The 13,737-nt window shown below is 58.0% G+C and overlaps 1 protein-coding gene across 1 annotated transcript in view; it reads left to right on the top strand.

Annotated features, from left to right (window-relative positions):
* Window positions 1-13,737, top strand: part of INPP5A (inositol polyphosphate-5-phosphatase A) — a 242,946-nt gene that overhangs the window by 184,943 nt on the left and 44,266 nt on the right. The window contains exon 9 of the mRNA XM_017944467.2: window positions 4,126-4,210. Coding sequence (XP_017799956.1) covers window positions 4,126-4,210 — 85 coding nt within the window. The remainder of the gene's footprint in view (window positions 1-4,125; window positions 4,211-13,737) is intronic.

Genomic DNA, 13,737 nt, shown 5'->3' with positions numbered 1-13,737 from the left:
GTCGCAGTTGTCCCGGAGACCGCGGACGAGCCCCCCACGCCCTCGCGGTGGGCAGCTGCTGGGACGACGAGGCAGCCCCTCCTCCCAGTGCCTCCGTCGTGTAATGAGACCACTTGTCAAAACAGAGAGAGACACCATTTTCAAGGCCTAAAAAATTGATTTTTATGGCTCTTCTTGTAATTCTCTTTTTGAATTAGGCACATGATATTGATGTGGGCCTACGTTTTAATCATAATAGCTACTGACAAGGTAATTAATTTTAGAACAACTCTTTTTTTTTCTCCTGCTCCAAATGGCACTATATTGAAATTGAAAGTGAGCTCTGGGAGGGCAGCGGGGCTGGTACTCAGGTGATTGCCTCGGCCGTGACAGCCCCTTCGTCTTGCGGCCGCCGTGCGCCCTTTAGAGGCAGCTGCGGTTATTAATGGGCTCAGGCTGTTCTGTCAGCAGAGCAGGGCGAGGAAGTGTGCTCCAGTTTAGGGTTTTAATGATGATCCTGCAGGACTCCAGACAGGACGATGACGCTGTGTCTCCAGGGCGTTGCAGGCCCACGTGGTGCGTCGCCCGGCGGCTTTCTTGGGAAGCAGGAGCAGCCAGGCCTGGGCAGGGCCTCCTGTGAGGGCAGCACCCCAGCGTCCTGAGAGAGAAAACTCGGTCAGTGGAGTGAGGGCCAGCCCAGGAGGCCGCGTTTCCTCTCTCCCCGCACTGGGGGACTTAGTCAGTTTGTTCCGTCAGGGTTCTGCTGTGCGTTTAGCCGAGTGCGGCCGCGTCCGCTCCTATGACAGCAGCTCAGGTGCTTGACCATGTGGGGACGGCTTGGTATCTTGTGGTCTCGCCTACACCTGGGCTTGGCTGGCTGCATCCTGCCCGCTGGCCTGTGGGCATTGCCGCCCTCCCTCGGGAGCCTCCGTGCCCCGGGCTGCCGCTCTCCTGCAGACTCAGAGCTCAGGGCCCTCTGTCTTCCTCCATGTACCCTCCCAGCCTTCTGTGCTCATGGGACACAGGTTCCTCCACGCACCCTCCCAGCTTTCTGTGCTCACACGACACAGGAAGCGCTTCCCTTTCTCCCGGGCAGAGCTTGGGGCTCGTTTAAGCAAATCACACTAGAATAGATCAAATTTGTTACAACTGAGACTTAACGTAAACTGGAAGGCATTCCAATTAAAAAGATAAGCAAGCTTTTTTGGGCTTTGCCAAGCCAAGCTCTAGCAATTAACAGGCAAGAGGAGCATGAAATAGCTGGGACCATTTTTGAAAGAACTGTCAACAAGAAGGACTTCCCTAGAAAAAGTTGTATTAATTAAAAGCATGCAGGAATTGATTTTTTAAAAAAAGATCTGCAGAAAAGAATAGATTGTCTCAAAAAGACCCATGCCGTTGGGAATGTTGTGTTGTGATACAGACTTGGTGGGAAGACGGGGCACGTTGAATAGGTGGTGCCGATCAATTGACCATCCACTTGGGAAATCGATAGACTTAGATCCCTGCTCTACACCGTAATTCCGCATGGATTAAAGGATAACCCTTAAAACTCTGCCATAAAGATGAAGGTGGGGGCTGTGTGCCCGTGTGGGGGCTGGGGCAGGCATCTCAGCCACAGGGGAAACTGATACATGTGACTATATGGAAATTAAAACTTCTGCCTGACAGAAGCCACCACGGGCAAAACGGAAAGGCCGATCCCAGGATGCCAGGAGCGTATGCCGTGTTCACCGCAGACGAGGGTTACTCTCCGCAGACAGATGGGGGTTACTCTCCGCAGACGGGGGTGACTCTCCACAGACAGACGGGGGTGACTCTCACAGACAGGCGGGGGCCTCTCCACAGACAGGCGGGGTGACTCTCCGCAGACAGGCGGGGTGACTCTCCACATGAGGCGGGGTTACTCTCCGCAGGCAGTTACTCTCCACAGACAGGCGGGGTGACTCCCACAGACAGGCGAAGTGACTCTCCACTTGAGCGGTTACTCTCCACAGACAGACAGGGTGACTCTCCTGAACAGGCAGAGGTGACTCTCCGCAGACAGGCAGGTGCCTCTCCACAGACAGGGTTACTCTCCATGAACGAACAGGGGTGACTCTCCGCAGGCGGGGTTACTCTCCGCAGACGGGGGTTACTCTCCGCAGACAGACGGGGGTTACTCTCCGCAGACGGGGGTTACTCTCCACAGACAGACGGGGGTGACTCTCCACAGACAGACGGGGGTGACTCTCCGCAGACAGACGGGGGTTACTCTCCACAGACAGGGGTTACTCTCCGCAGACAGACAGGGGTGACTCTCCGCAGACGGGGGTTACTCTCCACAGACAGACGGGGGTTACTCTCCGCAGACGGGGGTTACTCTCCACAGACAGACGGGGGTTACTCTCCAGAATTCATGGGGAGACCCCTGGAATTCAAACAGAAAAGGCCAGGAACCAAAGAGAACAGCAGGCTGTGAACAGGTGAAATCGGGAGAAAATGCAAATTTCGATATGTAGATTTAAAAATATTGAGGGTGTGCAGGTTAAGATAGAAATGAACTCCCACACTGCGTAGCCAAAAGTGAAAGTGGTGTTGATTCCACCCGCACTCAGTCACGAAAGTGTGACCTGCACAGATGCTCTGTCCTCCCTCGCTCTGGCCTAAAGGCCCTGGAGGGTGCAGGGCAGGTCCGCGGCCAGCAGTGGCCCCAGCTGGCGCCTCACGGCCACTTGGCTCTTCAACCCGAGGGTGGAGGTGTCAGCAGCAGCGGCCGGGCAGTGCAGAACAGGACCACGTAAGAACTGGGAAGCGGGAGACCGTCTGCTCACTTGTGGATTCTTCTACTTCTCAAGCGAATGGATCAAGCTGGAAAAGGCTGACTTAGTGATTGGTCAGGCCCCCTGCCTCCCGGCCTCGTCCCAGTGGGCCCTCCCGTGCCCCTCGTGACGCCGTCCCCAGCTCCAGGAGGGCACAGTGCTCCCAGCAGTGACCTACCTGGGCTGGCACCCCCTCCTGTGGACGGCAGTGCACGCCTGCAGTTAACCTGATTGGAAGCTCCCGCTTTCGCCTGGCTGATAACCTGAGTTTATTTGGGAGAAAAATGACGACCCACCTCCAAATGCAGATGCTTGAACGGGCAGCCTCGGTGCTGCCTGCCCCCTGCCCGGGCGGCCCCACCTGGCTCTGGGCTGTGAAATTAAGAAACGTGGCAACCAGAGTATTTCCTTTTTTGTCTACAGATCACATGTTTCTGTTCCTCTGATGGTCCTGGTGGCCAAGGCCACATTGCGAAGGTTCTCGTGTTGCTTTCACACCAGGAGGGTCGAGTGCCTGGCTCTCCTCGAAAGCAAGCAGTTCACGGCGTTACTGACTGGAGCTGTGGAGGGGAGATTTGGGGTTTGAGTGAGTTGGCAGTTTCTGAGATCTTTTTACAGGCTTGTGTCTGTAAGTTAAGAAGCCACAGTAGAGAAGCCTTTAGGAAATGGATTGTGATTGATTTAAAATATGAGGAAGAATTTTTCTTGAGTAAAGCTGTACCTGGCTAAAAATATACACACATATGCAGCCACTGTTACCCTCTCACTTTGAAATGTCCGCGTGGGGATCATGTGTAAACCTTCAGAGCAGGTCTGAGGAGACATCCCTGTCTGGGAGCAGACGGGGGGGCTTCGGTTCCTGCCCGCTCACCTGCCCGGGTCTCCCCGTCCATCTCCCTCTCACTGTCTGTCCCTCCTCCCGTCTGTCTCCCTCCCGCCTCTGCTGAGCTCTGCGGTGGATTATTCGGTCTCTGGTGGATTATTCAGGCATCCTGTCCGGCCCTCTCCCCTTCTCGGGGCAGCTGTGGTTTTCCATGCATGAGGCTCTCACGCTGCCCTGGCCCAGTGGGTGAGGACGTGGCTGAGACTCTGCCTTTCCTCTTTCTCGATGTTGCTGGGAACACATGCGTGTCTGTGTTGACGAGGGCTGAGCGCTGCTCAGTGGACCTGTATTGGGGGTGTTCTCGGAGCTGAATTTTGGGGGTACAAAGAAGCAACCACCGAGTTTCCCCTTGAGCAGGCGACAGAAAGTGTGCAGACGGGGAGCATGGAGGAGCGTGGGGGCTGGGCGTGAGTGCTGGCCAGCTTCAGCCGCCTTGGTAACAAGTCCTCTTTTTCTTTCTAGAATCATTGATCAGCGATTCGAGAAGGTTTCCTACTTTGTGTTTGGCGATTTCAACTTCCGGCTGGATTCCAAGTCCGTCGTGGAGGTAGGTGCTGGCTTCCCTCCCGCCCCGGTCTCATGCCTCGCTCCGTGTTGAGGAAAACAGTGGAAGGAGCGTGGCCCCTTACTGGCACTTTCAATGCCGTCCACCTCCCGGGATGCACTTTTTAAGCCAAAACCTTGCAATGAAGAAGTACGTTTTGCTGTCGGCAGAGGGCTCTGTGTTGGAATCCGAGGTGAACAGGGGTGAACGGGCCCTCAAGCTTGTGCCAGATGGTGGGTGGCAGCGCCGCGGGGCTGCAGTGCCGCCACAGTGCCGCCCCCTCGATACCCACAGAGCCGCAGCCTCTGCAGAGTGTCAGGCTCCTTCACACGGTCCAACTTGATCCCAGCGGCTTTTCCTCATAACACACGTAGGAACTGTCAGAGCCCGTTTTAAACATTGTGCTTTTCTGTCTGCAAAGTCGTTGTTCTGTCAGTTAATGAGTCGTTGACCCGCCTGACCTCTGGGAACTCAGGGGTCCCGGCTGCTCCTGGGTGTGGGAACTCAGGGGTCCTGGGTGCTCCTGGGTATGCTCTCGGGCTGGCCAGGACCAGCAGCTTGGGCACCAGGAGCCACCAGCGGAAAGTGGGCCCCAAGGCTCAGCACAAGGGCCGACGTTTCTCTGTGGTCTGGGTCCTCCCTCCCAGTTTTCATGACTTGGGATTCCACTTCCCAGGCAGCTGTGAAGAGGGGGTTGTGGAAAATGGTGGAGCACCTGCTGCCCATCCGCCCGGACCCTGCTGCCCTCAGCCTCCCTGGTGGCCCCTCCAGGTGCTGGGCATGAGCCGACGGCCCACAGCAGGGCCACAGTGAGTCGGTTGGGGCCGTGGTGAGTCGGACGGGGATACGGCGGGTCGGACGGGGATACGGCGGTCCCCAAGGCTGTTGTCTTCCCATTTTAGTCTCCAGTTCCAAACAACCACACGTATTCATCTTCCGACGGTGGCAGGACATTGTTTCTGAAAGACGTACTGAGCTGGCTTTGACCATTCCAGGTCTCCTATGGTTGGGAGAAATGAGTGTGCCTGAAATCCTCTGTTGAGTTGAGCTGGCAGCACCTCGCCGTGAGGCCCCACCGCACACCTGTGTGTCAATATCTGGCTGGTGGTGTTGCCTACACGTTCAGTGACTCCTGGTCAAGGCCTTGCTTCATCAGGCTATGGAGGAGGAAGGCAGGGCCTCTGCGTGCGGTGGGCTTGGAGCCCATGGAGTTGTTAAAGCACACACAGCCCAGCAGGGCTCCCGAAGTCCTTTATTTCCCGCTGCTGCGCTTCCTTTCTCCTCGTAGAGGCTTTTGAATGGATCGGTCTCTGACCTGCCATCCCGCAGGCCGGGCACGGGCTCGAGGGCGAGGGCTGTGCCCATCCTTGCTAGAATCCATGTCCCTGCGTTCGATGCTGTCTGGGACATGGGAGCAAGGCCCGAGGACCACAGAGGCTGGGCCCTGTCGGAGGCTTCTCCTCCACCCCCGCCAAGCCACAGGGGGCTAGAAGCGGCATTTCCCGCAGCTCTGGACCGTCTCTGAGCGAGCTCATTTCTAATCTGTTACTTGAGAACCGTGAGTCCACAGTGCACATAAGTACTTCCCGCTCTGACCGGGAGTGGCCGGGATGAAAGTCAAGCAGAACCCGTGAAAGACCAAGCCGATCAATCCCAGGCGCCCAGCAACTGGGGAAAGGTCAGGGAGCTTGGAAAGGGCCTTTTCCTCCTGGCAGAGCAAATGTCACAGTAAAGGGCAGCTAGTCCTGGCCAGGTCAGAGCTGTGGTGAGGCATGCGTTGGAACAGCCATGGGAGCCTCGCTGGTGAAGGGAGCCAGCTGCTGGGCCCAGTGGCCAGGCCGTGTGACCGCAAGACATGGGGGGCAATGGGAAGCCTGGACACTGGGTCCTGTGGGACTTGCATGGCCGCTCTGGTCTCTGCAGGCGTGGGGGGCCTGGACACTGAGTCCTGCGGGGCTTGCGGGACTGCTCTGGTCTCTGCAGGCATAGGGGGCCTGAACTCCGGGGCCTGTGGGACTTGCGTGGCTGCTTTGGTTTCTGCAGGCGTGGGGGACCTAGACACTGGGTCCTGTGGGGCATTGGGCAACTCCTGCGAAGGACTGCAGAGCTTTCCTTTTTCTACTGAGCAGAAAAGGCAGAAAGTACCTCACCGGGGTTTGCGTGTGGGTGTGACCGTGAGAGGCGGCATGGTGGGAGGACAGTGCAGGGGCCTCAGGAGCCGGCCGGGGTGTGCCGCATCTTCTCCTGCGTCGCCTGGCCTGCTCCCCTGGCCTCCCTGAGCACCTTCACACACAGCCCTCAACCCTCGTGGGTCGCTGTCAGCAGTGTTTTCTGATTACCAAGATTGGCCCTGTTTCTTAAAGAGCTTCTCTCACACAGGCAGTAGCTCCCGCCCAGGTCTAGATGGCCCCGGTGCCCTGGACGCCGCCAGGGAGGGTGGGTGCAGAGCGGGAGCTGCCTCCCAGGCCTCAGTGGGCTCTCCGGACCTTCCAGTCTCAGGCCTGGGACCTGCCCACATTTTCCCCAGGAAGAAGCAAGACCATGCTCGCCCCCACCTGTGCACCGTCCTCCGTGTTCGTGTTAGGCCATCGCTAAAGGAGCCCTCCGCCCTGCTGGAGGGGTCCACGCAGAGGGCCAGTGCTGGAGAGGGCACGGGCCTGAAGCCAGAGTTCCAAGGTTCCCATCACTGACAAACCAGGGAGATCTTCCACGGCAGCCTTCGTGCTTAACTTTCAACATCAAACCACAAAGGACGGGAATTCTAATGGCTGTGCTTAAGGGGCTGTTTACTTTGTGAACTGGTGATAAACAGTTTTGCAGAAACTGCCACTTTCTCCCGAGAGTCAGTAAAGAGCTTCAGGAACCTCCAGGCCGTGGCTTTGTGAGAGGCTGGTGGAGCACTCCAGGGCAAGTGAACACCTGCGTCTGAGAGCCGCCCACGCCACCGTAAGCCTCACCGGCTCCCATCCCCAGGAACTGAGGAGTCTCCGTTCTTTATCACTTTCCCATCCACGGTAATTGGAACAGACAAGGAGTTGCTTGAAATGCTGTTTTTCCTCTCAGTCCCCCACAGTAGCTGGTTTTAGATGGAGCCTAGCAGCGTGGGTCCATCTGCCCTGTCCTCAGCCCCTGCAGGGCCCTCCCCGCCGCCTCCTGGTCTTGCCTCAGCCCCTTTCTGTGGACCGGCCAGGCCCCTTTCTGGGCTCCATGGGGTGTGTCACTGCCACCCACTGCCTCTGCCCCCGTCACGCTGGTGTCCTGCCCGCCACACTGGTGTCCTGCCCCTCACTCTGGTGTCCTGCCCGTCATGCTGGTGTCCTGCCTGCCAGGGCTGCGTGGGCGAGTTGGGCGTCAGGCCCAGTACAGCCGGGTGGGCTGGTGGACGTGCTGGCCGGGCCGTGTGGGCAGCGCGGAAGGGGGCTCCGCCTGCTGTAGGACAGTTCGCGTCCGTCCCTCACGCCCCATCTGCAGGCTCCGTGGCTGCTCTGCAGCCCCAGCCACTCAGCTCTGTGGAGAGGTGTCCTGAGAGTGGAAAGAGCAGCTCCTGCGTGCAGCTTGTTAAGACAGTGGATGTAGGGCTTGCCTGTCAGTCTAAGCGTTAGAGGTGACTGTAAGTCAGGAAGGGAAAGAAAATTGCGGTCTTCCTGGAAACTCTCTGCATGCCCCAAGCGGATTTCTCAAAGGAACAGTAAGCAGGAACCCGACAGAGCTCCTGCGGGCCTGGCTGACCCAGGTGGCGTCCTGAAGTCCCACCCGCGTTGGCGTGTGCTCCTGTGAGCCTGACCACAAGCTGCCCCCACTCTGCCCCCACAGCAGCCACTAGGACATGTGGCTAACAAGCACTGAGGGCAGCCCAGGAACCCAATTTTTCATTTCATTTCATTTTAATTAAGATCTGGTAGAGCCGCATGACTAGTGGCTATTCCACAGGACAGGACAGACCAGCTCATTTCCAGCCAGTGCAGGGGCCGTCATTGGGAAGGAACTTTCCCGTGGACTTGCCCTCCAGCCAGCCTGGCCTCAGCTGCTTCCCAGTGCATCCCCGTTCTTGGAACCACAGCCCTGAGGTGGGTCCTGGGTGGGGTCTCCATGCTGTCCGGCAGACATGGCGGTCATTCATATGGGACAGCGTAGCGTGGTCAGCCCTGCGCAGTCCCAGAGAAGAGTCGGGCCTGGGTTCCCCCAGGTGAGAGGTCACAGAACAGAGAAGGCGGCCCTGGAGGTGACCGCGCCCCTCCCACATATCAGGCGCCCTTGGGAGTGACCGCGTCCCCCCTCCGTATCAGACGCCCCTGGGAGTGACCGCGTCCCTCCTGCGTATCAGACGCCCCCGGGAGTGACCGCGTCCCCCCACCGTATCAGACGCCCCTGGGAGTGACCGCGTCCCCCCTCCGTATCAGACGCCTCTGGGGGTGACCGCGTCCCTGCCCTGTATCAGACACAGGTGTTTTCAGCAGCAGGTTTTCTTCACTGGTGCCGTTTGTTGGTGTCGGACATGAGGAGGGGACCAAGGAAGGGAGCGCAGGAGGGCGGTGGCTGAGGCTCCGGGATGTCTGCTGGGAGTGGGGGTTCTCCAGGCCCGTGATCAGCTTGGGAGGGAGCTGGTCTCCGGCGAGGGTTTCCCCCGGTGAGGGTTTCCCCCGGTGAGGGTTTCCTCCGGTGCAGAACTCAGTGTTCACTCGAGTCGGCAGAAGGAGAGTCGTGTGTGCTCTGTGATTATCACCCAGGCATGCCTGGGGCGTTCGTGGGAAATCCAGGTTCCGTCTGCAAAGGTCCCTTCTAAGCGGCACCAGAATTGGACACCACGTCCCCAACAGACGTAGATGCCACCCAGGGGAGCCCCCGGCACCCCAGGCAGTGGCGATGCAGATTCCTGGGAGCAGGGAGGCCTCCACCCACCACGGCTCATTCACACGCCCAGCCACCCTGGTCTCTGGGCTCTAGGACGCTGCCCGCGACAGCGGCTGCCCACTCAGTTACCAGGCCTTGGCTTACAGTGCCCTCACACTGGACCGACGTGGGTCTTACTGTTCTGCATTGTTTGTCTGCCATTTGCAAAGGAGTGGGAAGAAAAATGAATAGTTTTAAACTGGATTGTTTACTCAGTAAGTGTGTAAGATCTTTGCTTTAGTTTTTGGAGGGTTTTCCTGCCCACGTGGCTCTTTAAGACTGTGGATACGTGGCTGTTCATTTGACAAAAGTCTTTCATTACGTTTTGCACACAGTTTACTATGTAAGTAAAGCGAGCCTGGTGAAAAATAGGGAAAAATGATGTGTAGTGTAGACTTTTTCTAGAACTGTTTAGTCAAAGGAAGGCCACACCTCTGGAATAAGGACCGCTTTTTCCTCCTGGCATCATCAACACAGTCATCAGTTGTGTGTAAAATTCCACAGCTCACAGGAGCTAAGCCCTTGGTGCAGTGACTGGCCCGAAGCTGAGCACCTGGATCCCATGGCCGCAGGGATTTTCTGAGGGCTGGAGGCTGTGAGGAGTCACAGGACCCTGGAACTGACCACGGGGAGGACCCTGAGGCCCAGGGCAGGGGCGGTATCCCCAGGGTCACCTGCGGCCCCTCAGTGCTGCATGGCGCCTCCACGTAGCCATGTCGCTGCCTGTGGGCTGCAGACACGTGCAGACATGGAGGGTCACGGCCTGTCTTCTGTTTGCTCTTCAGTGGACGTGGAATGTGCATGCCAGGTGGAGACTTCCCGCGCACTGAGTCTCCTGTCCCCGTGTGGGGAGATTCCTGCGGCGGTGGCTCAGAGGACCACAGGCTATTCTCTCACAGTCCTGGAACCTGGACGTCCAAAATCAAGGTGTCCTAGCACCATGCTGCTCCTGGAGGTTCCAGGGGGGACCCCTCCTTGCCTCGCCCAGCCACAGGTGGCCCAGGTGGCCCTGGCTTGTGGCCGCATCACCCCTGTCTGTGCCTTCATCCTCATGTGGCCTTTCATTGTAAGGACACGAGTCCATGGACTTAGGGCCCACCCCACCCAGGATGTCTCATCCTGAGATCCTTAACTAGTTACACCTGCGAGACCCCATGTCCAAACACGGCCCCAATTCTGAGGCTCTGGGCGGACATGAATTTGGGGGCGCACTGTACAGCCCAGGACAGCAGGCGGCGCTGGAGTGACTGTCCCACCACGTGGTCGACTGGACGCTAGCACAGAAAACGTTTATTTGAAAGCCCTGTCTAAACATAAATCTCACTGAAAAGTGACCAGGTTTTTTTGGTTGGTGGTGATTAATTGCAACTGCATTAGTTAAGGTGCCAATTAGGTAGATTATTGAATTTTAAAATACCATCTAAGCACCTCTTACGGAAAATCAGAATCTGCTAGTTGGCCTGGCCTGGTTTTTAAAAAGAGTTTCTGACTAAAACGTTTCACAGAAATTTTGTGGAAACCGAAGAGAATTCTGCGTGATTTTTCTCTGAGACCGTCTTGGACCAAGGAATTGAGGGCAGGTGTTTGGGGCCCTCGTGCCGGCACCAGATCGGACTGCGCTAAATGCTGATGTCGGCCTCTGCGTGTGAACAGGCTGATCCCACCTCCCTCTGCGTGTGAACGGGCTGATACCTCCTCCCTCTGCGTGTGAACGGGCTGATCCCACCTCCCTCTGCGTGTGAACGGGCTGATCCCACCTCCCTCTGCCTGTGAACAGGCTGATGCCTCCTCCCTCTGTGTGTGAACGGGCTGATGCCTCCTCCCTCTGCCTGTGAACGGGCTGATCCCACCTCCCTCTGCCTGTGAACAGGCTGATGCCTCCTCCCTGTGTGTGTGAACGGGCTGATCCCACCTCCCTCTGCCTGTGAACGGGCTGATCCCACCTCCCTCTGTGTGTGAACGGGCTGATGTCGGCTTCTGCACGGGAACAAGCTCGATCTCCACTTGGCCCTATGGCATGTCCCTATTCCAGTTTCCTTCCACATGAAGCTTTTTGATGAAGAACTGACAGGAGTGCCTGGGAGCACCATAGAAGATAGATCCTGGGCTCTCCCAAAGCTATGAGTCACCTGGGAGCCCCTTAGCACACAGATCCTGAGCTCTCCCGGACCTGCCAGTCTCCTGGGAGCCCCTTAGCACACAGATCCTGGGCTCTCCCGGACCTGCCAGTCTCCTGGGAGCTCCTTAGCACACAGATCCTGCGAGTCAGGCCCAGGGCCCAGGCAGTGCCTCGTTCTCATGTCTGCCTGGCACCAGGCTCAGTGCGGCTGGGAACTGACGCTGCGCATGTACCTCTGGTCGGGGTTCAGGCTCGGTCCACGCCACCCGCAGCGCCATTCGCCTGTGCAGCCTCCAGTGACGCATCGCTGCGGATGCACCTGAGATGCCAGCTATGCTCTCGTGTGACGTAGATGCAGTGACTAACCTCACCCCTGGGCTGGACTGTCCTGGCAGGACCACACCCGGAGGTGGCCACCATCACTGCCCAGTGATCTCGGTGCTCCCTGAGGCTGTGCGCTTCTCCTTTCTCAGATGAAAAGTGGATGAAGAATCCCTGTGGTCCGGGGCCTTGTTTTCCTTGCACTGCTTTCGTTTTTTGCACTGTGGTCTGGCCTCTGGTTCCTTTGCAGCTGGGAAGTATCAGGAGGAATTGGAGCATGGAGCAGCTCCACGTGGCCTGGGCAGAGCACGGATTCGCAGCATTTCCAGCTGCTCAGATCAGTGGGCTCTTGTTCACACAGGCCCGTGGGTGGCTGAGGCTCTGAGCGGGTGATCTGAGCGGGTGAGCATCGCACTGTTGGCTGTTGGCTGCCTTGTGGGAGCCTCACTGGTGCAGCAGGTGTGTCCTGTGTGTTTGCTATGTGGGCCCAGCGCCAGGATCCGTGTACTGCCTGCCCTCAAGACTGTGGCCTTGGGCACAAGGGGCGCCTGGGGCAGTGGGTTTGCCTGGCGGCTGCCTCCCCCACCTCTCTTCAGTTCTGCTCCACCTGCCTGGGAACAATTTCCCCCTGAAGTGTCTGTGCACATCTAGAAACATCTGCGTTTTAAAGGAGAGGCAGTGTCGGAGTCAAAGGCCAGCAGAAGTGTCTTGCAGGGTCCTCGGATGGAGCTAGCTTTGGGGCCTGGATGGGGTGGGTGTCAGTCCTTGAGATCCGCTCTGCCCTCCCTCTTGGCAGAAGAGCTGTGTGGTGAGCCCCTCAGAGGAGGCCACACACAGGTGGGCAGGGCCTCCCAGAGGGCTCAGAAGTATTATCTGCTCCCCAGCCATGTGGAGCAGGTGTATCTCGAGCACCTGTCTTTCCTTCTCCTGAGTCTTTCTTTCAAACAGCAGCATGGGTTAGAGTGAGACCCCGTGGGCTCCACACAGGCCAGTCCTCTCCACCCTCCACAACCCCCCATGTTGAGACACCACGTTCAGAGGCCATGTTGGCACCTGCAGTCTGGCTCCGTGGGAGCCAGCAAAGGCCACACCCAGCCTCCACCCCGGGTTCATGGGGACATCTGTGCCCTCCTCTGGGGTGGTTTTCAGATTGCCCAGGGTCAGAGTAAGCATACGCAGTTCTGAAGGTTTGTGGACAGTGGCAGAGTCATGCATAGCCAGAGTGCATCAGGAAGCCGTGTTTATCACAGTGCAGAGCGTCCTGCCTGATGGAGTGTTCTGGGAATGCTGGAGGCTGGGGGCCAGTGGTGCCCGGTGGCACGGGCGCCCTGGGGCACGTGACATGTGAGTTTAATGGTCTCTCAGAAACCACGCTGTCCTGGCTTTGGTTTCACTGCTAAGCTCCCACCCACAGCATCCCATCCTTGCCCCCTCGGTCCTGGGCTGGTGGAGTCATCCCCTTGCTCTCACTGCCGACCGTGTTGCTCTGCCTGCTCACAGCGCCTCCTTGGCGCCCTCAGTGGCAGGCTTGCTGGAAAGACTCATCAGAGGTTAATTAAATCCATCTCCACAGCAATGGGAGGCCAGGCAGAGCCGGGCTGGCAACAGCAGATTAAATACAGGGTGGTTTGCCATGAGTCCAGGGACAGGGCTTCTGGGAGGGGGACCAGCCTGGTGGCCCTGGAGGCTCTGAGACCCTGAGGTGGAGACCTGCTGGTGATTTCTGGTGGCAGGAGGGTTGCAGGGATCGGAGCTGGGAGTCCTGCCCTGCCCCGCACCAGCCTGTTGAAAGAGGCTCTGTGTGCAAAGTGAAGAGACTCTGTCTCCCGGGCATGCCCAGCCTGCTGTGTTTCAGATGCAGATTAATGCAGACACGCTCACAGAGCAGAACTGAAAAAACGATGCTGGAATCAGATCTGGCACCACGGAGGCTGTAATTAAAACCCACACACATGAAACACACCAGTCGTGTGCCATCTAAGAGGGCTGCGCGTCCTCACACGAGTCAGCGATGCAGCCTGCGGCTCCGGCTGCTGCTGGGATGTTCAGAGGGTGTGTTACATGCCTTGCGCGGTGGCAACTGGCAGCTGGGGCGCTCAGCTGGCCGTGGTGACAAAGAGTGACAGCAGTGCCAGGCGCACCCGGCTCCGCGCGCCCCGACCGCACACCACACCTGTCGTCCATCACCTCTCTGACAGTG

The sequence above is a fragment of the Papio anubis genome, chromosome 11 (genome assembly GCF_008728515.1).
Source record: "Papio anubis isolate 15944 chromosome 11, Panubis1.0, whole genome shotgun sequence".
NCBI classification, from domain to species: domain Eukaryota; kingdom Metazoa; phylum Chordata; class Mammalia; order Primates; family Cercopithecidae; genus Papio; species Papio anubis.
Note: the sequence above shows the minus strand (reverse complement) of the source record. Positions and strands in the feature narration are given on the sequence as shown.